General features: G+C 49.0%; 1 protein-coding gene across 2 annotated transcripts; it reads left to right on the top strand.

Annotated features, from left to right (window-relative positions):
* The first annotated feature begins 3,735 nt into the window (after positions 1–3,735).
* Positions 3,736–25,849, top strand: SALL3 (spalt like transcription factor 3). Of its 2 annotated transcripts, XM_066352944.1 has the most exons (4): positions 3,736–3,875; positions 15,584–18,529; positions 18,746–19,086; positions 20,890–25,849. In XM_066352944.1, the coding sequence occupies exons 1-4, from the start codon at positions 3,794–3,796 to the stop codon at positions 21,316–21,318; spliced, it is 3,798 nt and encodes a 1,265-aa protein (XP_066209041.1). In that variant the 5' UTR covers positions 3,736–3,793; the 3' UTR covers positions 21,319–25,849. The 2 variants fall into 2 exon arrangements, with proteins under 2 accessions (XP_066209041.1, XP_066209040.1); XM_066352943.1 differs by having other exon boundaries at positions 15,584–19,086.
* Positions 25,850–27,358: the final 1,509 nt, after the last annotated feature.

Genomic DNA, 27,358 nt, shown 5'->3' with positions numbered 1-27,358 from the left:
TTCCACTAATGTGAAACATCCAGTATTAATGTGCAAATATTAAGCAGAGAAAAAATAATAACGTGTCAACTCTTAAGATAAAAACATTGTGAAAGGAAAGACAACAAATTAGATTTAATTATAGGGGAGAAAAAATAACTTTTGTTTTTGCAGTCGTGTTTAGGTATTACAATATCATAATAACCAGCGGTCATGTGATGGGGGAGTTATCTGCCAGCCCCTTGCGGGAATTGTGTCCGCACCTCCCTCGGAAGCGCACCTCCGTGTGCCTTCACTCTGTTGAGACTGGAGGAGACATCCTGTCCTCATCTGTGGAAATACTCCGTTGTCACCTCAAAATAAATCTAGGGTAGTGGTTCAAGCTTAAGACATATGTGTTCATTAAAACTTGCTGCATTGAATAAAAACAAAGAAAAGTTTTAGATTTAGTGGAGGGAGGCCCGGAAAGGGGAACAGGTGGGTCAGGAGGTAATATACCTTTTGTTTCCGACCTTTATTTATTTATTTTTATGTTGTTTACCTGAGTCGATTAAAAAAAAAAGGGCGTGCCAGCAGACGTACCGCCGTGCACCATTTTAGCAATGGCGGGACATGTGCGGGTTCCTGTCTCACAACCTCCCTGACCCTTTCGTCCAAGTCTTTGCTCCATTTTCTCAACGAAATCCCAGGGGAGCACACACGGAGGTCACCGTGCAGCCTGCACCTGCACCCGCTGGCCCACCCGCGGCCCTGCGCACACGGACCACACCGGCGCGGGGCAGGTCAGCCCGGGAGCTCTGCGTCCGGCAGCCGTGCCGCTCACTTGGGGAGAACCACTGCGTCCAGCGCAGCGCGGAGAAGCCTGCAGGATCTTAGCACTTGAAAAGTGCATCACAACTTGCGCGACACCTCTGCAATCTGAAGGCTTGCTTCTGACGTTAAAGAGGCCAAGGTCTCAGATGCGCCCCATAGGAGGGACACAAAAGACACCCCCCCACACACACGATGACTACACCTCGTGGAAAATGCCAAAAAAGTCGACGAAATTCAACATCTGCGTTTGGAAGTCCCAGAAAGACCTTGAGAAATCCTGCAAGTGTACTGGAAAACGGAGTGGGGGTGGGGGGAGTATAGAGCGAAGATGAACCACCTTGGGAACAAAAAGGTGGGGACACGGGCTTTGCACAGTGGCCCAAAGAGGAACAGTCGGTGCCCTGGGGGCCAGGAGGCTGCGCGGAGCCAAGCTCGAGCTTCCTCCGAAAGCTTCGGATGCCGCGGGAGCTACAGGCTTCTTCTCCCCAAAGTATCAAATAAAAAGAAGGAAAAAGAGAATTAACCAAGTCACAAAAAGCAGTGCACCTCTAACCAGGAGGCTGACCCACGGACGATCGTTTTGCGTTCTTTCTCTCCTAGAAAATAGTCACCGACATCTACCTTTCCGCTGCAGCTCTGTAACTTCCCCAGACTCTTGTCTGTTCTGTAAATTAGGCAGAAACTTCCACTCACTGCAACCACTCCTACCCTGTTCCTCTTTCCCAGGAAAGTTCCTGGCCCCGGCTCGTCCCAAAGTCAGGCTGCAAACTTTTTCACTGCCTAGTGCCTCTGCGCTTGCGGCAGGAGCGTTTCCAAAATGCCTGCAGCCTTTGCAAAAGTCCACAACGTAATGGCGAAGTTAGGTTATTTCCCCCATTGCTTAACCATACAAGCGCAGTCGTGGTGTGTGAAGAACACTAGTTATCGAACAACTCGTATGGGTCATTTTTCTTTTCAAAAACAAAATCTCCTAAATGAATACACCCGCCACCAAAAAGCAAATCAAAACCAACAATAAGGGGATATATTTTTTTTTTTCTTTTTTTCAAAAGTGGCCGCAGGGGCTGTTTGGAGACTATTCCATCCAACCTGGGGTTTTTTTCCCTAGGTATGATGTCTCTGCGCTGTCTTGGAGCCCAAAGCTGTGGCTTCGTGAAACTTAAACAATTAGAGGCGAGCGGGCAGGAGAACGCAGGCTGGGGAGCGGGTAGACTCTAGAATGGGAAAAGCAGCCTGCGGAGAGCCGGGAGAGCGGCTCTGGACCGGGGTCCTTCCGGGAGGCGGGGTGGGGAGGAAGGGGTCCCACAAGCCAAGCAGAACCCCACCCCCAGCCACGCAAGAAGCTCGAAGCCCTCCCGGCACCCGGGGCTCGCTGGTCACCGCCCGTTTCCCCTGCAGTGCACGACGCTGGGGAGGCCATCTGTGCCAAAGCTACGTACTCGACAGGGCCTCTTGTAAGAACAAAAATAAGAAATTTAGTAAATTAAAAAGACATTCAGGGGCAAGGGACGCGGGCGCAGAGACGGTGGGGCCTTGGTTCACATCCTGGCTGACGCTCAGGGATGGAGAACACGCGCGGGAGTGAGCCAGGGAGTGGGCGAGGGAGCGTGTGCACCGCTGCGGGTGGTGTGCGCGCGCAGTTGCGAGGGCGCGTGAGTGTGGCCGCCAGTGAAGAGTGGGTACATGTGGGGGAGTGAGCGAGGCCGGCCGCCCAAGGGTGCTAGTTACAGCCATGCGCGACCCCCTCACCTGCCCTGCCCCCACCAAGTCACCCCCCCCCCCGAAAGCCCTAAAACACCGTGGGCTGCGCGAGAGACTTTCGTGGACTTGGAACTTTCAGTCGTACGGCCTCACCCCGTGTCCCTGCCCACTCCGCAGGTGCCAAGGCACCGCAACCGTCGGGAAAAGAAGTGGGGGGAGGGACATCGGGGCCCTGCCATCCCCTCCCTCCCTCTGGATTTAAGGAGCCGCTGGCGGCGGGGAGGCCCGGCGGGCCGGCGAGGGGGCCAAGGCGGCCCGGGTGGTGGCGGCAGGCGGGGCAGTCGCTCGGGAGTCAGAAGGACCCGGAGAGGGAGGTGGGGGGAGACGGGGGGGGGGGGGGGGGGCTGTGAGGAGGAGGAATCGAGGGAAGGGAAGAGGAGGGGAGGGAGGGGAGGGGAGGAGCCGCGCGGCCCGCGCCGCTTCCGAACCGGAAAGTTGGTCTTGCCGAAGTCCCGCCACCCCGGCGTGAGCACTCCTCTCCGCTCCGGCTGTGAGCCTCCGAGCCGGGCCGGCCGCCGGGGAAGCCAGCGGAAGACACTGAAGCCGGGAAGGAAGGTCCGGAGAGAGGGGCACCTGAGCCCGAGCGGGGCCAGCACGCTAAGCGGCTCCGCGACCCGCCGCCGACGATCGAAGGCAGCCAGCCGGCTCTCCGCGCCACGGAGTGCAGAAGGCGCAGCGCCCGAGCGGCCCGGGAGACAAAGGCGCCGGCCGGAGCCCTGCCCGCAGCCGCTCGCTCCGGGAGGGGCGGCGGGGGGGCGCGGCGCGGGGCGCGGGCGGCGTCGCAGACACTGTATAAAGGGGAGAGCTCGACGCGCCGGCGGAGACGGCGCCGCGCGGACGCCGCCAAAGTTTGCTGCCTGCGCCCTGGGCAGGGGCGGTAGCCGCACCCGCCGGCTCCCGGCCGCCGAGTCGCACCTGGGCGCCGGGGAGCGCGGAGCGAGCGATGTAGGCGGCGCCGGGCCGCGCGCTCCCAGGTCCCCGGGCGCCTCCTTGCCCGCGCGGCCGCTAATTGCGAGCGCGGCCTCATTTGCATAGGCCGCCGGAGTCCGCTGGAGGCCGGCCAATCGGCGCAGCCCTCCGCTAATGGACATGCATTATTCACCAGCCTAATTGCTCAGCCCCATGCGCCGCCCGCGCAGCCGCCGCCGCCGCCGCCGCCGCCCGCGCCCCGCGCCCCTCGCCCGCCCGGCCGCCCCGCTGATGCCGCTGCCCCGCGCGGGGCCCGCGCTCCGCAAGCAGCATGTCTCGGCGCAAGCAGGCCAAGCCTCAGCACCTCAAGTCTGACGAGGAGCTGCCGCCGCCAGAAGGGGCTCCGGAACACGGTGAGGAGCCGCGGGGGGGCGGGGGGGCTAGGGATAGCCGGGCGGCGGGGACGATCGCACTCCACGGACACAAGAAGGTCCCTAGCTCCAGCGAGCCAGTGTCCGCCGCGCGGCCCCGGGTCGCAGCAGGCGGGCCGCGGGTACCGGTCCTCCACCGGAGCGCGCGGCGCGGAGAGTTGTGGACCAAGTAAACTTGGCTCAGTCACTAGGAGTTAGGGAGCTGCGCGCGGGGCTGGACGGGAGCGGGAGGGGTCCGCTCCGCCTCTTCCACGCCGCCCCCGGGGCTCCCTGCGCCCGGTCCTGCGGCCAGCCTCGGCCACCCCGGTGTCCCTCGGGCGGGCGCAGCGGCAGGGATGCGTCCGGGGCTCAACTACCGCTGGACGCGAGCGGGGCAGCTTTGTTCGGCTCTGGGCTTCCCGGGAGGTGCGCGGTGGTAGCGGGGCCGCCGACCCGAGCTCCGCCTGCCCCCACCCCGCACGGTCCGCTTCGTGCGCCCCGAGGCCGTGGAGCCGTTAGTCCCGGCGCCCTGACAAACCAATGATCCAGTTCTGGAGCACGCAAGCACTGTCGCCTGGCCTTGCCTAATGGCCGCCTGGGGACTTAACCCAGGGTGAGCTCGGCCGCCGCTCTAGGGGTGATACGCGCACGCCGCGGACCCGGCGTGTCCTGGCCACTGTAAGTTTACTGGGCCTGCTCTTATGTTTCCGTGGCGCTCGATGACTTCCTCTTCATCCCCAAGAGAAGGTAGGAGCCGCGCAAGTGAGCCCGGCGCCGGCGGCCCGGCCTCTTCCCTAGAAGTTTTGGGCCCGAATCCGCGCGATGACGCCCGGGGCCCGCGGGGTCCCCAGGGTGCGACACCAGGACGCAGGGCGGCCCGCAGCTGCACCGCAGAGCGAACATCAGATAGTTCATTCCTTAAAAAACACGCCGACCAACTTTTGGATTAACTGGTTATAAGTTGTTTGGAGGCCGATACGAATTTTTTTTTTTTTTTTTTTAACCATGAGAATTAGGTTTTCTGCAGAAAATCACAGGAATGTGCGTGGTGAAATTTGACAAAGCAGGTACACTGCACTTCGGGACGGAGAAAGAAAGGGGAAAACACTTAGGACGCGGCCGGGAACTCCTTAAATAAAATTCGTGAGCTAGGCCTTTCTGTCGCTCGGAGGTGAGGCCGCGGCGCCTCGGCAGCCTAGTCACCCAAGATTGGAACCGGAGATATGCTAAAAAGAAACGCTTGCATATGGTGGGTGGATTAGGGACAAAGAATCTTTTTGTCATGGAAATGGGTTTTTTGTTTTGTTTACTTCATCACATAGAATTTCTCACACTTGGATTGTTTTGTATTGCCCTCAATGACTACATGATCAAATGAATGGATTTATTTCTGCCGAATGAGAAAGACTGTCTTTCCTTCAAAAGAACTACATTGCATCCCAGTGAGGAATTTTAAAGCTTTATTATTGTGGCTCCTGAATAGCTTAAAATCGGCTTTCACAGGCACCCCAAAATGTAACAATGTAAATACTTCTCAGCTTTGTAGGGTCGTTATCAAAATGTGCAATGTCTCCTTTTATTAAAGCATATTTTAATTAATAGAGTAAAACCCCTGGTATTTAACAATTAACAAGCCGAGGCTCTGCTATTCATTTTTAATTTCTCTTCAGAAATGTGAGCTCGGTGAACCTAATAGTGTAAACATGTTAGGGGTATATAGCCCATATTTGAAAACCTAGGCTGGCATAAATTATTTACAAGTTCTCTTGAATTCCGCCTTGCTGTTACTGAATTTGTTTAGAGGTGAAACATTCAGGTTTTATACCCACCATAGGATTCAAGTTTTTGCCAAACCTATGTTTTTCTGCCATTTAGAGTTGTCGTGCAGATATTAACACAGTTTCTGATTATATTTTATAACAAGCCAAGAATATAGCCTGGTGGGGCTGAACCTTTTGTCAAGTAGTGTGTTTCCTCAATTATTTTAAGGATGGTTGAAGCAAACTAAAAAAAAAAAAAATAGTTCTTTCTGATTTAATTATTCTGAAGCTGATTGTTCACAGAGCATAAAAGATACTCTGTTCTCTGCTCACTCAGGAGCCCTCGTGTGTGTTACTCTGCGTGCTGGTCATTATTAGCAAGATAACTATAGATAGATAGATAGATAGATAGATAGATAGATAGATAGATAGATAGATAGATAGATATAAATAAATGGTTGTGAAAACTAAATTACTCCAACTGAGTCAGATCTTCTGCACATTTTCACTTTGTTAAAACACAATGGAAATAAACAGACTATGCATGAAGTTACAAGTGAGCTAAGTTAGTTTACATTGTGTTAGAAACAAAGTAAATAATTTCTTTGTATCACTTTGGGTGTGACATTAAAGCAGTAAATGCATACAGTAAAATGGAAGACTATCGATAATGCCATGAAAAACAAACATGTAAAATTTTAGTATAACATGGAGTGGCAGAAATCCACAGGCACTTGATTTACAGTAAAAAGAAAAAAAAAAGACTTTCTTAAAAAAAAGAATATGACTTTTTTCAGACTTTAGTTTCTAGGTAATCAATGAGAGAAGATAGCTACCTAAAAATAACTTTAGTGCTATCTGAACCCTATCACTGCAGGCATGAAATATTATTGTGTATTTAGAATGAGAAAAAATAATGATGATTTTTGTGAAGTTGCAAAGTTATCCAGCTGTAAAATGTAAGGGATGACTGAGATTTAATTCCCAACAGGAACTATCTTTTACTGTCTTTGAAAATTTAGACATAAGTGTGTTGTAGCTCTAAGTTCAGCTAAATGTGTGCCACCAATAATGAAATCCTTTGAGCCTGCCGAATTATTTTTGTTCTGAGAAAAAGTAATTAAAACTTCTAATGACAGAAGAGCATTTAACACTCCTTCCTAAGAACTTTAAAAGGTGTAGTGTTGCTGTCCTTTATCATATAAAATGCAACTTAATAAAGATGCATTTTATTGTCGTTAGAAAAAGTGTTTAAGGGAGAACAAAAGGATATTATAATTTAAAACAATTTGCCATAGCGAGTTTTGTTTGTTAGCACTAATTGCTTCAAAGTGTGTTTTTATTTTCAGTCATATGGCTATCTTAAAAAATCCTTTTAAATGTGGTAAGCATGTGATTTAAGAATTTACCAGTGGTATTCACAGACTGTGTTTAAGTTAAGGGAAGGGAGGCCACCAGCCCTGGTGCAGAGATCTTTTCTCTTTTATCTGTATATGCATGGTTTGCCTTGGCCCCCCACCTCCCCAACAAGACACATTTACAATTCAGCATTTGAAAAGGAAGCAACACAGAAGCCACTTTCTAACCTGGGTAGGCAGATTGTTCTCTCTGAAACGTGGAAGGTGAAAAGTTAAGGAAGAGGGGAAAAGGAAAAGGAGGAGTTTGCACACGCTTATTTTTAAAAATAACATTTAAAAAGCTTAACCTATTTAAAAATGCATCAATCGGTGGTCAACAGAAAACCTGCCAATTAATTCCCACCTCACAGAGGAAGAGCTGATTATGTAATAGGAGGGGTTTTATGAACGTTTTAAACTTTCACAACATATGATAATCCAGTAGTTTTCTATCTCTCCAGAGCCAGAAAGAGAAGAAAGTATGGCGCAACAGCAGGAATTACTTAGCAAGCTGATTATTTTTTTGTATACAAGATGATGGCAAAAGTGGGTCAGATTTCATTTCCAACTGCAATCTCTCAGGCTTTACCATCCTCCTCAAGGTAGCTAGCTCTCTTGGGGGGGGGAGGGGATTCAGAGTGAAACCAAGGTCTCCCCTCTGTGCACTGAACATCAGTTGGAATTTAGCAGTATTCAATGTAAGTATTGGCCCAGGCTTTTATTCAAGCAAAATTAAAGCCTTCGTTAGCTGCTAATGAGGCCACGCATATCTTTACGGTGCAAAATAGTTTTGGGAGGGTAATTTTGAGGAGTTTTGTTCTTGTTAGTTTTTATTTTCCTATCACGATTCCTCCGCTAGCTGCAGAATCGGACCAGTGGGTCCTAGTCTCGTGAAGCTAATTCTGCAGTGAGCAGGTCTGTAATTACAGCGTGTGTTACGTTGTTGTGCATTTCAAATAGTGTCAGATATAAACAAAATCTGTAACGATCAGATGTTTTAATATTGCCTTAAATAAACTTTTGTATATATTTTTAGAGAAAAAAGAACCACTCTTAGGGTTTTTTCCTCTTCCGGTTTGAACACCTTAATGATTTAAAATGCAGTTGTCTGTGTGGTTTCCAAGAAAACAAAAACTTTTTGTGTCACAGAGAGGGTGAAATATTAATTGAAATAATTACAGAATGGGCTCTATATTAGGTTAGCCATCAGGGTGGATTTGTTCTTTAATTAAAAGGAACAGTTCTCCAGGCTGAACCCATGGCCACCAAAGAGACCTCAGGCTGTCAATGTGCCTAAACCTTGTTCTCCATGGGCCTGTCTTTTTCCATCACCCCAGAGCAGTTAGGCTTACCCTCAAGGATCCCCACCCCCTCTAAGTGCCGGAAAGCCTTCCGGCCAGCAGCCTGGACCCTGTTGTCGGGAGGTCTGGGAGAAGGTGGGGCTGCAGAGCTGGCCAGCTTCGGACCAGCTCCCTGAAGGTGAGTCGTTAGAAGTGCTGTGACAGGCTTTGCTGACTTAACCTTTGCCTGCTTTGGCCTGCGAGGGGTGGCCACTAGATGTCAAGCTCATAATACAATTAGTGCATCTGCGCTGTTGACCTTGGCAACAGGACTGACGCTGTGCTATTAAGTGTTAACACTGAATCTGAGTGTTAACTGGAGACCCGTGCGTTTGCTCTGTGCCACACAGCTTATCAGATGCCCATCTCGTTCAGCACAAGTGTTTATAGTTCTTAAAGGACAGAGAACGGTTTTCCTTTGTGCAGCTATTACATCGTGAACTGTTTAATTAACCCTGCAGGTGCAGGGCCACTTGGTCCTAATTCCTTCGGCATCCCTGGACCCTCTTTTCGACAGGGACCTTGTCGTGCTGGTTGGTAATTCTATTGTGTGACCCGTGGACATGCAGAGCCGCTGGCCTGTCACGGGGGCAGTGGCTTTTCCAGGAGGATGATTCTTTGCACATGTGTAAACTTTGTCCGTAGAAACGGGGCAGTGCTGTGAATCCATGACGAATAGAGATGATTTACTGACCTCTCCCCAAGTGCCTGCAGCCTGATGGGAACAGTGCCTGGGCCTTGTTCCTGGGCACAGTGTCATTCCTGCCTCTCTGGGGCCATTCAGACCCAGATGTTTATACCTCTGGGTGGTTTTGCTTGTTCCTGTCTTCTATGAATAAAGAATCGGGGGAAATGACAGGGGTTGGCGGCACTTCCATGTAGGCCCAAAATGGCACATGTTAAAAGCCCCTGTGTCAAACCTGACTTTTGAGTCATGCAAACGAACCTTGATCTGCAGTAACCTGCACAAACCTTGTTTGTGCCCCTCCTCACGGAATCTCAATGAGATCATTCCCGTCAATTGGCGCATTTCAGGTTTGTGTGCTGTCGGTTAGCATCGGCAGTAATGTGTGTCCGTCAGAAGTGTGAGCCCAGCATACCGTCCCGATGAAAGAACTATTGTGTGACCTTGAAGTGTCACAAACATCTTATTCTTCGACACAGTATCCAGGCAGATAGTTAAAAACAAGTGGGGTGTGTGTCTGCTCTCCACTGCATGTGGCCAGAGAAGAAGGAATGTTTGCCGTCCGGGTGCCTGGCCCGCCACACAGATTAAAAAAAATACTGCAAATGTTTTCAACAGAAGAAAGACATTTGGTGGCCGTGCCACAGGTGGTCGTTACTTAACAAATTTGAGCTGTGGGCCACCGAGAGGGGCAGAGCAGGCATGGGGGTCAGCACTGGCTTTGGCATAACGACAGTGCCCTCCACCGTCGGCTCCTGGCTCTCCAGCCTGGAGGTCTGGGGAAAAGGACACAATTTTTCTGTTGCCTCTGGAATTTCTTCTACATTGTTAGACACAGTGGGGGTCTCTATTTGTCTCCTCCTGTGCCACAGCTTGGGCTCAGTATGTGATAATTCATCTTTCTTTATGGGATTCAAAGCTATCATAAGGAGTTAAAAAGAATTAATTTGCAAGAAAATAAGTGTCTCCTAACAATGTAGGAAAACTTGAAAAATTGCTTTCTATATTTTTCAGGGGGATGGTCAAAGGCAACAGAGAAAATATGCTTTTTTTTTCTCTGCTAAAGACTTACCACGTGGCCTTTTAGAGTTACTAATAAAAGTGGAGAAGTTAACATCCTTCTCCCATACTGGACAAGTTTACTTTTTTTTGTTGTTAATGGTGCGAAATTTGAAACATGTAGGGAAAGTGTAGCAGGGTAAAGCTGAGCTTTGGAGGCTCAGACACAAAATCAGAAAAATGCCTATTTACTACTTCTTTGAAGTTGGTTAGCTTATGTACAAGGCACTGTACTCCTAAAAAGAGAAAATTTTTTTAAAAAAGCCTTGCTAAGAACTGCAGTCTGAAAGTTTTAAAGAAAGCTTTATGTCTCCAATAGCCTTATACATTTTGCAACAATGTTTTTCCCTTGTGACTTCCAAAAGATTCTCATGGGTATAAACATTCTGCTGCATGTCTCTTTAGGAGACTCGGAAAAGATGAGAGATGTGTATTATATAACAGACCAGGAATTAAAGCTGAAAGAATTGTGCAACAGTTGGGGGTTTCTTATTTTGGTGGTGGGGGAGAGTTTGTGGGAGGGCCTTTTACACTGAGAGGTGATCCTAAGAAGAGGAATATTTTTGTTAAACATTCTCTGTGTTTTATTAGTGAGAAGGAAAAAAATACCCCTGTGTTTGTAAGATTGTCACTGGAGCTATCTATGCCTATGTTACGGGCTCTCTAAAAAGGCCAGGGGACCCCCTTTTCCTCCAAGGAAGTGAAAAATCTAGAACTTGTTCTGGAAGGTGTGCACAGCGAGGACATTAGAAAAAAAGCTTCAGTGTAGACAGCCAGGGTGGGGATTGCTGTAAAGTAATTATACTTTTCATCTTAAACTGAGATGGCTTTATGTTCAGCTGTGTCCTGCCTCCCGACACGTTCAGGAAGCAGATTCAGCCTCAAGTCCAGTGCCTGGCCAGGCCCCGAGCCACAGGCCAGCATGGATTTGACGTCCACGCAGTAGACGGCTGGTTCCCAGGCAGCTTCTCCCTCACGCTGATACACAGCAAGGAGAAGTCACCTGGACAGAGTGTTCCTGCTCCCCAGGATGGAGGCTCCGGGGGTAGGCTGGCATTTGTCCTCACTTGTTCTGATATAACCCTTATTGCTATGAATTCCTGCCTGGTCCCTCGCCTGTGTACAATTTGAAATCTTAGTCAGTTGGATTGTCAGTATGTTAAAAATAAATTGCTTTGACATTAATGATAATGTTTACAATGCTTGTTCTTAAATCCTCCCCCCCTTCCTTAAGAAAGAAGGAATTCCCAATTGCATTGGGAGTAAATGTCTCAACTCGGGCTGTGTTACAGTGGTTCATGAACATCGTTTTAGCTTGAAATAAAAATCTGGAGCCGTATTAGCCCATGGAAGGAATAACTTCTATTTATTGGAACAGAAGGCCAGTTTATGTGTAAATTTCATTACAAGATGGTCAAATACCTCTGGATCCAACTTAATATCTATCAGCTTAAAACAAGGGCAGGATTAAAGGGCTTGGGGAGTTTGTGTGATGAGATTGTGAGCTGTGTTCAGGCCTTTCCCACTTGTGTTTTCTCCTCACAGAAGCCATTAAAAAAAAAGGGTAAATATGGCCAGATTAGCACAGACACACGGCAGTGCGCTACAGTCAGTTGTCATGATGAGAGGAGCCGTCCAGGAAGTTGTAACAACTTAGGTCTCACACTAAGCAGTGGAGCCAGTGCCTCCAACTCTGCTCCCAGTGTGACGCTGCTTCAGAGCTGTCTCCCTAGTAAAATAGGCTTGCTTTGCTTACGTCCCACCAGTCCAGTTGAAGGGTTTCTTGTTGCTGTTCAATGACATTCTTAAAAATGTGCACCCAAAATTCGGACTCCATAGTGAAATATTAAAGTTGTTTTTATTATTATTGGAATGCACGTTATTTAAAACTTTATGAAATGTGTGCTTCTCTCTAACTTTTGTGGGGGTTCATCACGTTCAGATTTGGATAGTGAGACAGCCCCAGCTTGAACAACTGGGAATAGCAACTGAATTGATTGTGTTATTGAGATTTTATACAAACCCCAGTTTTAAAAAAAAAATGATGGGTGGTGATTCTAAATTAGTTGTCCAAACTGAGAAATCTGGATTATGTTGAAGAATTTTTTTTCCTTTCCTAAATAATAGTTTTTTATTTTAAGCAAAATGCACATTTATTATGAAACTTTGCTTATAAAGTCTAACAATTCTGTGTTGTTAGGTTCATTAGCATAATAGACTGTTAATAGGTCCAAATGGCCAGAGTGCCATTTTTATACAATTTCTTCTCCCAAATGTTGCTTTCTTCAATTTTAAAGGATTGTAAGTGGAAGGAGCTTTTACTTCGACAAGAATATCTTTACTATGTTTAGGTAATTAATCACTTACCATTGCATTAAGTATTGATACAATGACTTATTATTTGGTAGAAAGTGCTTAAATAGTCTGTGCTCAGCTTCTACAATTGTGAGACACCGTTGTAAGTTTGCAAACCGGCCAATCAATGGGGAAAAAGGGAAATCACCTGTGGAAACACTTCCCACCTTTCATGAATTTGGAGGTGACCCTAAAACTATCTAACACACGAAAAATAAAAACAATGACAGTGGGAAAATATGTCTTTAACGTAAATAACACTGCTCACAAAAATTAGGGGATATTTTATCACTTCATAATCATTTCAAAATATCCCCTAATTTTTGTGAGCAGCATAGATGTGTTTGGGTTGAGGAAGAACTTTGGGGAAGAAAGTACAGTGTAAGATGAAAGTCCTGTTCCTGTTTCACACGCTTTCTACCAAGGAAACCAGGGAGAGGCTCTCTGTGAAGATAGATTTTATTTACAGTTCAGTAAGCTAAGTCTTCCAATGCTCAGCACACTAACAGTGATCCAAAAACCAGCCTCATTTTTTTAAGCACTGTTTCAGTGAGTCATCCCTAACACATATTCCATACCGAAAAAAAGTTTTCTCTGAATAAGACATACATGGCACTTAAGCGTATATAACATTTTAAATGTCTATACCATGTGAATGCTTCTCTATATCACACAAAAGTTAAAACATCTTATCTCCTTCAAGGATTTAAAGGTAGAACATATTTCAGAATGATGAATATTTGGTATTTTTCTTTCTTAAAAGTATTAAAAATATCTTTATGAAGATTATGGCAGGCCGTTCTAGCCTAGCTTTAAAATGCTGGAAAAGAACTTTTTTAAGTATTCTGCTCCGTGTTTAGTGATAATAGTTAAATGATGTAGGGAGCGACTCTGATGTGATTGCTTGTTGCAGATGGGATTTTTTCTTTTTTCTTTTAAATGGCTTTTTAGTACATATGTCTGCAGAGGAACATGCCACTCATATAAAGAAATTCAGGAGAGGGGTTCTGGGCATAGAGTGATAATCTTTTTAAATACACATTTAGTACTTGAGACAGTTCTTATTGGTGTGCAAGACAGTTTTCTTAAGATTTTAGTTTTTGTTTTGTTTTCACCCTTTTTTGTGACCTTAGCAGGTTTAGAATTGGATTTTGCATACCTGGAGCAAATTAAGGACGTGGAGTATTTATTTTGTTCCTGTGCCTATCTGCAGCATAGATCGACTGTCTTTGCTCCCAGCGATGCTCAGCCTCTTTATTACACCCGTCACATTCCTTCCCTTCCAGTAATGAGACTCCTCGAGTCTGGTCGTCAGCACTGACTTTCCTCTAAAAGTCCAGCAGGTCTTTATGGGCTGCAAGCTCCAACTTTTCCCCTTCACGTGGTTTAGCCAGTTAAGAAAATGCTAATTGAACACTGCTAATAATTTTTTAAAGGCATGTATAAATTACCCTGCAGTAATGGCTGCACGGAGTGCCGCAAGCAGAGTAGCCTCCAAAGATTTTTTTTCCTCCAGTGGAGGGACTAAGGTTTTTACAGGATATATATATTTTTTTTCTTTTAAATCAGATTTCTCTACTTAAATCGAGCCAAATTAATTCTTTTTCAAAAACCCTACAAAGAAAAAAACAGAGACTGCTTAGCAAGTGCGGCTGTTGAGGGTAGAAATTTAAATTATTTCCGGGGCACAAACTTAGGATGTCTTGTTCTCACACTCAGCTTTACATAGTGACAAAGAGCTGTCATTGCTCTCTGTGGAGCTGACTGTTGCCATCACTCCATCTGTAAGTTGACAAAAAGCAGTTGCGAGTCAGCCCCGGCCCGGCCGGCACAGAGAGCCCAGTCATTGTGACACATTACCTTCCACCCCCACTGCCAAAAACACAGGAGCAAGAAACGTTATCGTAGGTTGATTCCTTGTTTCTTGTACGGCCATTTATTTAATCAGGTGTGAATTAGAATTGTTCATTAAATGTGGCTGTTATTCGGCACAAGAGGGTTAGGGAAGTCAGGAAGTAGCTGCCTACAACAGTAATTAAACATGTGTAACCAATTAGAGGGTTTCCCACTATGGCACAAGCATATAATTTGCTAAGTCTTTCCATGAGAATAAATGAAAATAGGTACAAAAAAAAGTGAGTCTGAGTACAACATTCTCATGTGAAACATGTCAACATAAATGAACTTTAAATATATAATTTCTAGTTTGGTAGCTGCCTGCCAAAGGCTATTGGCTGATCACAGTTAACATATAATTTTGGTTCATTTCACCAAGAAATATGGCATCTGATGGGGAGCTCGTTAATTGTATGAAACATGATGAATTTCGGGCCCAGAGTATGTTCATGATGTCCCTCTGACAGACCCTAGACATGTAGTTTCTCTGTGAGACTCTCCCAGATGGCTGCAAAGAGACGGGATTGATCGGTTCATCGACTACACACTGGGGAGACGGTGATTTTGAGCAGGGATGGAGACGGGTGGCTGTGTTTTCTTTGTTACATGTACAAATGCAAGTATTTAGCCAAAATTTCCCTACGTGAAGAAGGTGCTCGTTGGTTTGAGAGGTTCTATAGAATGACATGAAACCCGCAATGTGTCTCCCAGGACATGTAAAGATGATGGATCTGTGAGGCCCGGGGTCCGGGGAGGCGGCTGACGGGACTTTGAAAGGTTACAGATTAGTTTAGCAATGTTAAGTGAACTGGCAAAGGCATCTCTAATTTCGCTGGAAAGGAGGAGGACGGGTGGCAGGGAGAATCCTAATGAGCCCATCGAAAGCTGGCTTTGTATCCATAGACGGCGGCCGGGGTTTGGTATGAAAATATTGGAAATCAATGGCTTCTATGGAATTTCATTAAGAAGCAGTATCCACAATTGATAGGGCCTCATAATTTGATGGATGGCGTTAAGAAAATGATTAGCTGGCTAGAAGGGCTTGTGGCACATACAGGTCGGGCGTCAGAAACGTTGAAGTGGGGTAATTTGTACAAAATAAAAAATATTGATTTTACGCATATGTGCGAAATTTTGCAGCAGAGGGCGGGTTGTGTGGCTGGCCGCGCGGGCTGACGCATGTGGCTGACGCAGTGTCTGTCCCCTCGGTTTTCTGTAGCGGCCCCCGGGGAAGGCGCAGAGGACGGCGATAGCGGCGGCGACAGCAGGAGCGGTGGCGAGGAGACCAGCGTGTGTGACCAGTGCTGTGCCGAGTTCTTCAAGTGGACGGACTTCCTGCGTCACAAGAAGAGCTGCACCAAGAACCCGCTGGTGCTCATCGTCAACGAAGATGAGCCGGCGCCGGCCTCCGAGGAGTTTCCAGAACCTTCCCCAGCCAGCTCTCCCAGTGACCAGACGGAGAGCGAGGCTGCGGAGGAGGCGGCGCCCCCAGAGGTTGGGGACGGCGGCGAGGTGAAGGCCCCGGAGAAGGAGGAGGAGCCCATGGAGGTGGAGCCCGCAGCGGCCGACAAGGGCTTCCTGGGCCCGGGCCTCACGCTCCCAGGGAAACCACCGCTACCGCAGGCCCCCGAGCCGGCGCCCAGGGCCGCCTACAGCATGCCGAGCACCAACGTGACGCTGGAGACCCTGCTGAGCACCAAGGTGGCCGTGGCGCAGTTCTCCCAGAACGCGCGGGCGGTGGGCACAGTGGGTTCCGGCGGTGGCGTGGCGGCTCTGGCCATCCCCATGATCCTGGAGCAGCTAATGGCTCTGCAGCAGCAGCAGATCCACCAGCTGCAGCTCATTGAGCAGATCCGCAGCCAAGTAGCCCTGATGAGCCGCCAGCCCCTTCGGCCGCCGCTGAACCCCGGGAACGCTGCGGGGGCCCAGAGCGCCCCCGTGCCAGCCTCCAGCCAGCTCCCTAGCCTGGCGGTGCACTCTGCCCTGCAGCTGCCCTCTGGGGCTGCCCCTGTTCCCACGGCAGCCGGCCCCACCTCCCAGCCCATGGCCTATGAGAGCACCCACACACTGTCACAGCTAGCATCTGGGGCAAGCACCCCACACGTCCCCAGCGGGGGCCCCTCTGCCCCTGAGCCCAGCGGGCCAGCATCCTCCAGCGTGGCCCCCGCCTGTACCGCCCCAGGCTCGGCGGTCAGTGCCTCCAGCAGCGCCTCGCAGCTGCAGAAAGCACCCACGCCACCCGCCCTGGGGCCTGGCCCACTGCTCAGCTCCCCACCTGGCCTGCCAAACCCTCTTCTACCTCAGACCTCCGCCAGCAGCGTCATCTTCCCTAACCCGCTGGTCAGCATCGCTGCTACGGCCAATGCGCTGGACCCCCTGTCGGCACTCATGAAACATCGCAAGGGCAAGCCCCCCAATGTATCTGTGTTTGAGCCCAAGGCCAGCGCTGAGGACCCCTTCTTCAAGCACAAGTGCAGGTTCTGTGCCAAGGTGTTCGGGAGCGACAGTGCCCTGCAGATCCACCTGCGCTCCCACACGGGCGAGCGACCTTTCAAGTGCAACATCTGTGGCAACCGCTTCTCCACCAAGGGCAACCTGAAGGTGCACTTCCAGAGGCACAAGGAGAAGTACCCCCACATCCAGATGAACCCTTACCCCGTGCCTGAGTACCTGGACAATGTGCCTACCTGCTCCGGGATTCCCTATGGCATGTCGCTGCCCCCAGAAAAGCCGGTCACCACCTGGCTAGAGAGCAAGCCCGTGTTGCCCACAGTGCCCACATCAGTGGGACTGCAGCTGCCACCCACAATCCCTGGCGTTGGCAGCTATGCCGACTCCCCGAGCCTCACCCCCGCAAGCCGTTCCCCACAACGGCCCTCGCCTGCATCCAGTGAATGCCCTTCCCTGTCCCCTGGCCTCAACAGCTCTGAGTCGGGCGCCCCAGTGACCGCTGAGTCCCCACAGCCTGTGCTCAGCGTGTCTTCTCTGACCAAAACTGAGCCTGTGAGCCTGCCTTGCACAAACGCCAGAGTGGCAGACATCCCTGGCAGTGGGCAGGTTTCTGCCGCCTCCACATCAGCCACCGCCGTCCTCACGGACAGCAGCCTCTCCACTGGCCTTTGCAGCCCGGTCCTCGCGGCCAGCTCTGACCAGTTTAAGGCCAAGTTTCCCTTCGGAGGGCTGCTCGACTCCATGCAGACGTCGGAGACGTCGAAGCTGCAGCAGCTGGTGGAGAACATCGACAAGAAGATGACCGACCCCAACCAGTGTGTCATCTGCCACCGGGTGCTGAGCTGCCAGAGCGCGCTCAAGATGCACTACCGCACGCACACGGGAGAGCGGCCCTTCAAGTGCAAGATCTGTGGGCGAGCCTTCACCACCAAGGGCAACCTGAAGACACACTTTGGGGTGCACCGGGCGAAGCCGCCGCTCCGCGTGCAGCACTCCTGCCCCATCTGTCAGAAGAAATTTACCAACGCCGTGGTCCTGCAGCAGCACATCCGCATGCACATGGGCGGCCAGATACCCAACACGCCGCTGCCCGAGGGCCTGCAGGACGCCATGGACACCGAGCTCCCCTACGACGACAAAGCTGCAGAGGTCCTGAGCAACTTCGAGGACGACGTGGATGAGAACTCCATGGAGGAGGATGTGGAGCTGAAGGACACGGCTGGCGACCCATCCAAGCCGCTGCTGCCCTACGCGGGCTCCTGCCCTCCCTCGCCCCCGTCTGTCATCTCCAGCATTGCCGCGCTGGAGAACCAGATGAAGATGATCGACTCTGTCATGAGCTGCCCGCAGCTGACCGCCCTGAAGGCCGTGGAAAACGGGTCCGGGGACAGTGACCACCTCAGCAACGACTCTTCGTCGGCCGTGGGCGACCTGGAGAGCCGCAGTGCGGGCAGCCCGGCCCTGTCCGAGTCGTCATCCTCCATGCAGGCCCTGTCCCCCGTCAACAGCCACAGTGAGAGCCTGCCCTCGAAGTCCCCGGGCCTCAGCAACCACGAGGAGCCACAGGACATTCCACTAAAGACCGAAAGGCTGGACAGTCCGCCCCCTGCCCCCGAAAATGGAGGTGCGTTGGACTTGACGGCCGCCCACCCCGGCCGGCTAGCCATCAAGGAGGAGGCCCCCTTTAGCCTGCTGTTCCTGAGCAGAGATCGGGGTAAGTGTGAGCACACTGCGTGTCCTGTCTGTGGCAAGCCTTTTGCTTGCAGGAGTGCGTTGCAAATCCACCACCGCAGCCACACTAAGGAGCGCCCATTTATCTGCACAGTCTGCGGGCGTGGGTGCTCCACTATGGGTAATTTAAAACAGCACTTGCTGACCCACAAATTGAAAGAGCTGCCTTCTCCGTTATTTGACCCTAACTTTGCTCTAGGTCCCAGCCAAAGCGCTCCTAGCCTGGTCACCGGCTCCACGCCTACCATGATCAAAATGGAAGTGAATGGGCACAGCAAGGCCATCACGCTGGGCGAGGGCCCGCCGCTGCCAACCGCTGTCCAGGCACCCACTGGGCCACAGGCAGTGACGAGCCCCAGCCTCGCGCCCATGCTGGCCCCTCCGCCACGCCGGACACCCAAGCAGCACAACTGCCAGTCGTGCGGGAAGACCTTCTCCTCAGCCAGCGCCTTGCAGATCCATGAGCGCACCCACACCGGAGAGAAGCCCTTCGGCTGCACCATCTGTGGGAGAGCCTTCACCACCAAGGGCAACCTCAAGGTGAGGGCACAGGCTGGTGCTGCAGAGCCCTGCGGATCTCGTCAGGGGTGCCCTCCAATCCCAGAGGGGTGGTAAGCAGGGCTTCTACCATGGTCCTAGCCAGAGAGACTAGCTGCTGGGGAGCCCACACAAGACAGTGTGTGCCTGTGGTGAGTGTGTGCATATGTGTGTGAGGTACATGCATATGTGGAGTCTGTATATGTGCTTAAGTATGCACGAGTGTTGGTGTGCATGTATGAGTGTGCACACATGAGTGTTAGTCTGCATGTGTGGGTGAGTGTGCATGTATATGTGAAGTGTGTTAATGTGTGGGTGAGTTCATACAAAGGGAGTGTGCAAGAGCGAACAAATGTGTGCACATGCAGTGAGTGGGTCCTCATGCACATCCAGAGTGTGTGCACATGTGAACGAGTGTGAGTATATGGAGAGTGTCTGTGTAGGTAAGTGCACAAGTATGTAATATGCATGTATGGATGAGTAGCAGGTGTGGAGTGTGTGTGTTGGTAAATGTATGAGTGTATAGGTGTGCATGTGTGGGTGAGTGTGAATGCACATGCAGAGTCTAAGTGCACATGGGTGGATATGTGCACATGTATAGTGTGTGTTCAAGTCAGTGTGCATATACATGTGTGAGTGTGCAGTGTGCACATTTGCAGGGTGTGCATTGCATGTGTATAGAATGTGGGAGGGTGAGTGCATGTGTGTTGTGCACATGCTGGTGACTGTGTGTAGTGTGTCTGTACTGTGGTGTCTGTACCTGTGCAGGTGCCGTGCACGCATTCATGTGCACACACTCATGTTTAAGTTGTGCATGCCGTTCAGTTCTCAAGGATGTCACCTACCCTGGATCTCGTGCAGCCTCTGCTTGCGGCAGCTTGTTAAGCTGACGGGCCCCCACCTGGGTGGGCCAGCCCAGGGCCCACTGTCTGGAATACCGACAACAAGTAGCTGACCCTTAAAACACTTCTAGGTGGTACAGATAACACACATTCTGCCTAGGCCCAGGTCTAAAGGCTGGTCCTGTTGTTTTGTTCTGTGACGGGAATCTGGTGAGATGCTACCCATAGTGAGGGCCAGAGCAGACAGCCTGGCACTGTGCTCACAGTCATGTCCCAGCCATCCATCTGCGTTCCCTGGATGGTAGAGGGTGTGGCAGGTGCTGGATGACATGTGCAGGCCAGAGTCTCACTCTCTACCAAATGTGCTGCCCTCAGGCCACGTCAAATGCCTGTGGGGTCTCAGTGACCTCCTCAGAGACCATGAGAAGGTCAATACCTGTGGCTTTTACTTACTGTGAGGACAAGAATTGTCTGAGGTCTCTGCTGACCCCATGTGCCCAGGATGCTCTCTCCATGTTTGGGATTGAGGCACAAGTTTCAAGTATAAGATGATTAAGGGGCAGCGAGGGGCCCAGTACAACAGGCTCGGGAGCCGAGGGGCCCTGAGCTTTGAAACATCCTCTGCGGGTCCTTTATCTTACACCTTGCCGGGGGGTGGAGGGGAGGGGGGAGGTATTCTATCAAGTTCATTAATAGGAAGAAACATTAGAGTATTGGTTGGTTTCGCTTTTTGTTTTTAATAAAAATAAACGTTGCATATTTATGTATAAGATGCTCAGAAATGCTCAGAAAAGTTTGCCAAACAATGTTTCATTGTCCCCAAACTAAGGACCAGCTTAGGACGGGTACAGACATGTGTTCTGAGTGAGTCACACTGTGTGGATGACACTCGGGCATGCGTTGGGGGGCACACTGCCCCGTGCTGGCTTGCTCACCATGGGTTGTCTCCCCGTGTCACACGCAGGTTCATATGGGCACGCACATGTGGAATAACGCCCCCGCGAGGCGCGGCCGCCGTCTGTCAGTGGAAAACCCCATGGCTCTGCTGGGGGGTGATGCCCTGAAGTTCTCAGAAATGTTCCAGAAGGACCTGACGGCACGAGCCATGAACGTTGACCCCAGTTTTTGGAACCAGTACGCTGCGGCAATCACAAACGGCCTGGCCATGAAGAACAATGAGATCTCCGTCATCCAGAACGGAGGCATCCCCCAGCTCCCTGTCAGTCTGGGAGGGAGCGCCATGCCCCCCTTGGGCTCCCTGGCTGCTGGCATGGACAAGGCACGCACGGGCAGCAGCCCGCCCATGGTAGGCCTGGACAAAGCCGGCTCAGAAACGGGGGCCAGCCGGCCGTTCACGAGGTTCATTGAGGACAAGGAGATTGGGATTAACTAGCCACACGCATCATGGCTCGTCCACCCGCTCTGTCCCTCTTACGCACTGTCACGAGTGACCATCAGGCTGCACACTCCCTGCGTGCGCATTCTCCTTAAAATTGTCCCCACAGCAGAAAATTCACTAACTGTGTGGCTTCTGAAAGGTTGTCTCATAAGCGCTGCATGGTCCTTCTTTCTTGGTGAGCTTGACCTTGAGAATCCTTCAACCTTTTAAATAAATGTAAGTCAAAAAGGAGAGAGAGAAGTCCCTGGAAACCTGCCTTGGGGACAGAAAGGGCTCAGAGCACACCCACTCTGCTTCTCCTGAACCCTAATAATCCCGAGAGAGAACCGGGGGCCCTGTGCTGTTTGTTCCCAGCGACACTCATGGGAAATAGTGAGACATTGAACTCTGTTTTTAGAACTCTTATCCTGAAGACGTGGCCCAGCCCTCCCAATGCTGTGTCTTATGACAGTACTTTTGTCTGTAGTATTTATAATGTTACGATTATGCGGGTAACAGACAATACAGCCCCAACTTGAAAAGTAGCTTTTGTACTTGCAGAATACATCTGCCTGTGTGATTTTTTTTTTTTAAGCAAGATTTGTTTTACTATAATACGTGGGTTATTTTAATGCAGACAAAAATCGTGAAGTTCTGTTGGGAAAGATAGCATGCTTTTTGTGTGCAAGTACCTGTCAGTAACAAGCCTTCCTTTTTATTTTTCCATTTTTCTTTCTTTTTTTTTTTTTAATTTAAATGTTTGTAGCTGCTATGTGGACAGTTGTTCTCTAGTGTGGTCTGTAGCCCAGCGACTGGGAACCAGTGACAGACAAACGTCACCGTAAACTATTCACAACATTATAAACCGTTGTGAGTAAATATTTCACGTATTAAAGCTGTACAATAAAGAGGTAATGTTTGTATAATGTGGTTGCAAACTCTTAATTTATACTGTTGCACTTTTAGTATTTTGTATTAGGGAGGTTTGTCTCTAATCTGAAGATTTAAGAACTGTAAGATATTTTATAAATAGTACTTTGATTTAAGGAAAATGAGAACAAAACGGTTATCATTTCTTGTTCAGTCTTAAAGTCAGACAACATGAGAAATCTATGCTATTTAAACAGAAAAGTCACCAAGACCTGTCAAGTCTTCAGTAAACTAGGGTCTGCCATTTTGTAAAATTAAAATGATTTCTTTCAGTTTTCTACAAAGCACATCTAAGAACTTGACCCCTCTAACAAAACTTGGATGAACTCATCTTAGGATGGGGACCCAAGTGGGGGGCCAGGAGCTAAGAAAGCATGGTGTGGGTACCGTGGTACTGTCATCTCTGCCTCATTCTTGCACACCCAGCATGGAAACCCGATGGCCATGAGCACTGGTTCCTGTCTCCAGTGAGCTGGGGAGAAACATCAGTGTCTGCGACAGTCATCAGTCCTAACCGGGAAATTCACTCCGTCCCTGGGTTATTCATTTTTACCTTCTCAGATGAAAACAAAGCACAATGTCATCTGATGACTCAAAACACCACCTTCAGCTGGTGACTTGACTGCCTGAGTGAGGACAGGCCCTGGAGCCAGGCAGGCGGGGGCGGGCAGAGCGTGCTGCACGGGCGGGCTGCATGTTCTACCTCATCTGTGCGTGGCGAGTGTGCTGTGGCCTGAGACGATGGGACTTCCTCCAGCATCTTTGTCCTGGCGATGCGTGGGTCACAGTGCTACCCTGTGTGCCCCAAAGAAGGGTTCAAACGGCGATGACATCTCCTCGATTGAAACAGAAGGGACAATCTTCCCAATGCAGCCACAGTGACGACGGGTCCCTTTGTCGTGTGCTGCGGAAGCCTTGTGAAAAACCAAATGGGCCGTTTGTTTCCGTCAGACATGAACATGGAACTCTCCCTGCCACCCTGTTTCCCACGGGGATGTGTCACGTCCCTGCCACATGCTGCCATTTCTCCTCGTGAGACAAGCAGGGGGGTGGGCCAGTGTCAGGCTAGGAAAGCAAGTGACTTCCTGTTGCTGTCTTTTTAGTGGTTGAATGTTTTTTATTATTTATCTGTGTCTTTTTTTTTTTTTTTTTTTTTGGTGTGATATTTTTGTTGTTGTTAGTATTTGGTACCATGTAGTGTTTTGTCTCCTCCCAAAAGGATGTGTACATAGCTTCAGAGAGATGTAAAGTGTGTAAATAAGACGGCTCGTGAAGGGACCGCGGGACTGAGCCCCCCTGCATTCAGGGCGAGGCTACCCCTCCCTGCATGGTGAAGAGACACACTATTTTTCTACTGTGATGCCATGTGGGGACCAGGGCCTCCCTGAACCAGCTGGGACTTATTACCTAGATCCAATATTTTTTATGATGAAAGTTGTGGCTCGATTCACCCCTCCTGATGGAAACGGATGTCTTAGTCTAGGTCCCTATTTTGTCATACGGGATTGAATAAAACACGGGACGTAATTAATACAACTTGTGAATTCCGTTCCTTTGTGACTTGAATGGGAGCCATGGCATCTGAGGGCACCACCTCCCGTGCAGGTGGGTGGACATCCGTGGGGTTTCTTAGAGGGAGATCAACGTGGGCTGACCACTCAGATTTAAGCAATATCTCCACGTATCTTGATCAGTCTTGATGTTTTTAACTTGGTACACACTCTCTTTCTAAAATAAACATTGAGCCTCCTGCCTGTGGGGTTTTTTTCCATCAGTGATGGAAGGAGGATACTGTAAAAAATGACCAGTAGAGGCCATTGGAAGTGTCCAACAAGAACTGCACTCACTTACTGGCCCATCGCTGGCTTTCCATGAAAACCTTGGCTCTTTGGGTCACTTGAAAAACAGGCAGTGGTACAAGAAGGACACAGAATGGGAGGTGCCCCAGGGAACGTGGGAGCACCTGTCCCATCCTTCCTGGTGGAAGGTCTCTCCCCGACTCTGAAAGAAACTTTACCTCACCCGTAAAATTTGATAAGACTTACAACTTTGCATAATCTAATAGCTCCCAGATTTCAACATAAATGATCCATGTTTTCTTTCTCCTTTTTTTTTTTTCTCTTGAAACTACTGATACCTAGAAGCCACAGTAATTTTTACCTGGAAAGTGTCAAGAGATTTTTAAAGTACTGATAAAGGTAATAACCACTGAATTCACTGCCCAGGCCACCCATCCAGCCTAGGTCAGCAGCCTTAGGAATTAAACCACGTGGATTTCACTGCTAGACTAGAAATTATTGGATAGAAAGTGACTATACCAGTAAATTCAAGGTTGTTGTTTTTGGTTTTTTTAATAAGAAAATAGCAAATATCCCTACTGCCATTTAAAATAATTACTATGAATTAAAATGAAGGGATACACATATTTCAAAAATATTGCCAATGTAAAACCAGAGTTCCTTTGCTTAACAAGCTTGGATATGTGATACTTTGTGACGTCAGCTCTGGTTACTTAGACTATCTATCAAAGAATCAGAAATACCAACCACCCCTAAATATTATTTATTTAAATATGTTTCTATTCTAAGTGCATTACAGAAACTGTTAACATTTAACACCAATTAAAAAGTATCGCCGAAGGGCTGGAAAGCAATTGTTTTGAAACGCTCTACTGTTTAATTTTATTCCTGCGGCGGCTTAAAGGCGGCGTGGGCTCCCTGCCCTTCTCTCTCCGGTGCTCGGGTGGGAGGGATGCGGCCAGCTCCTGCTCCAGCTTCACAGAGAATCCGAAACCACGGCCACCATCGGGCGCTTCTTTATGACCAGGCGGCATGGATGCGTCCAACCCAAACAACTTCAAGACACTGCACTTGCTCCAGTGGCCCGCCTGATGCCACCAACGTCCAAAGCCCCATCCCTCCTCCCCCCATGCACACACGCTTGCAGCGGGTGACAGTGTCATATACGTGCAATCCTATGTCCAGCCAACCTGTGGGCCTCTGGGCTCGGTCCTCTGAGTTACAATCCCGTGCGCACTGTGACACACGGCCAACAGGCCTGTGGGCTGACTTTTAGCTACAGGTATAACCTGACCTGCACCCCTGTTTCACCTCCATGGGAAACAATTATCTCAGCACTCTCTAAGAAAGGAAGACTTCCAAAGGAAACCACCGTATAGGGATTTTCCTGACATTCTGCCCGCACATTTGTAACAAGAGACTTGGGGAGGGGCGTCTCTCGCATCCCCCAGTGTGGCTTGCTCCACAGTGGGCATGGGGACGCCTTGCCAGGATGGCCTCGCGTGGACGATGTGACAGCTGCAACCCCCTGCCTCCACTTCGCCTCCTTTTCTGTAAGAACCTGGTAGAATTTGATGCTATTAAAATCCTTCCCACTTTGAAAACGCAGTGTTGTTGTTTTTTAACAAGAACAGTCACTAATGTACGCCTTCCTTTTTCTCCCCAAAATTCACTGGACAGACTAATGGACACTATTTATAGAGAGACAATACAAATAGTTCCCTAAGAATATAAATATGAGAGATCTATTACAAATGACTTTGCTAAAGAAAATATGTGGCATCACTTTTGGACCGTGAGAAATGTGCTGGTATCTTTGATTTAAAAAAAAACAAAAATAAAAACTACTGAATTCATTGGAGCATTTTAAAATGCAACTATATTTAAGATAAAATAAAACCAAGCTCTGTGAACATCATGCTTACTGTGTTTTCTATCCGAAAAGTGTCTTGTAAAGTGACCAGTGTCATGGGTGCTGCACACACCCATACATACAGTACAGCTTCTCAGTAAGGTGAGGTATATATGTGTGGTGGGAGGTGTTCAAAAGAGTATACAACTTGAGCAATGGTTGTTTATTATTGTTTATTTTGATAGATGTTAGAGAACCTAAACTACTTACACTGGTTTTCCTGCCCTGATTGATAAATGCCTGCATTGCTTGGTCTAACCTGTCTGGAATTTACAGAAGGTACTGGGGGCAGCTCTGTCTCTAGTTCCCCCACTCGTGGCTGCGTCCAGTATTATCTGAGCAGGATCACCCAGTGGTCGTGAATCAGCGCTGGCAAGACAGGAAGGCAGAGTCATAATGTAAATGTGTTCATTCTTCGTAAGCCTGAAGTTCTTCATGTTGCTCAGTGAAAACTGTGACCCATCAGCCACGCCCAGGAAGGGAAGGGTGCACAGGGCCTGACGTTCTGTGACCCCCTACCTGTGTGTGAGTCAGAATATGGGAGGAAAGGGATCTGGTGACAGTAGGTCCAAATGGGAGTATGTGTGAGCATGGGGACTCTGTAACCCGACCCCTCCCAATACTAAGTTGGTTTGATACACATCTTCTTAAATTATAGTCTGAGTTTATAAACTAGAATGTGCACACAGCTGTGGGAGACGCTCTCCATCCGGGAACTTCACACACTGATTTCACATGCGTATTTTCTTTCTTACCTAACCGGAAGGACGCCCAAATTTAACTTCTTTCGAGTAGATTGAGATTTGCACGGCTAAACGGCAAAAGTCACATTCCTTTTGTAACTGGAAGACCTCTTCATTACACCAGTGATACAAACACGTTTCTGTTTTGTTTTTCCTATTTTTGCTGCACCAAGGAAAATTCAGAAACATCTCTTGTTCATGACCTAAAATGACCCAGAAGAACTAGACTGCTCACAAAAATTAGGGGATATTTCAAAATGAATATAAAGCGATAAAATATCCCCTAATTTTTGTATGTTGCAGCCTCCCACAATACCACCACCAAAGAGAAACAAGCAGGCTTAGAAAAAAAAAATTTTTTTTGCCACATCTTAGATGGAGAAAGTCTTAGGAATACATAATGGGAAATTATCTAGAAACTTTCCACACATTTAAATAATTTAAGGATAAATGAGACTTTCCATTATAAATCCATTTGCCTTCTCAAACAAGCCTAGAAGTGTTTTGTTTCCCCATGGACATCCTCTGGTCTTGACGTGATTCTTTGGGGCATGAGTACGCGTGCAGAGAGTGAAAAACATGGACATTTTTCCTCCCGTTTCCACTTTCAGGCTTTTTGTCCTTTATTCGTGTTTTGTTCGGGGCTTTTTGTTTTGCTTTGTCAGTGAGTT

Source organism: Saccopteryx leptura, chromosome 11, assembly GCF_036850995.1.
Source record: "Saccopteryx leptura isolate mSacLep1 chromosome 11, mSacLep1_pri_phased_curated, whole genome shotgun sequence".
Classification (NCBI taxonomy): domain Eukaryota; kingdom Metazoa; phylum Chordata; class Mammalia; order Chiroptera; family Emballonuridae; genus Saccopteryx; species Saccopteryx leptura.
The sequence above is the reverse complement of the archived record's forward strand: the minus strand, read 5'-3'. Positions and strand labels throughout refer to the sequence as shown.

Bases quoted from the DNA above. Each gene is read 5' to 3' on its own strand.
- SALL3 (XM_066352943.1), top strand. From the start codon at position 3,794: ATGTCTCGGCGCAAGCAGGCCAAGCCTCAGCACCTCAAGTCTGACGAG. The intron at 3,876-15,583 runs GTGAGGAGCCGC...GGTTTTCTGTAG, and splicing joins AGAAGGGGCTCCGGAACACG to CGGCCCCCGGGGAAGGCGCA. The intron at 19,087-20,889 runs GTGAGGGCACAG...TGTCACACGCAG, and splicing joins CCACCAAGGGCAACCTCAAG to GTTCATATGGGCACGCACAT.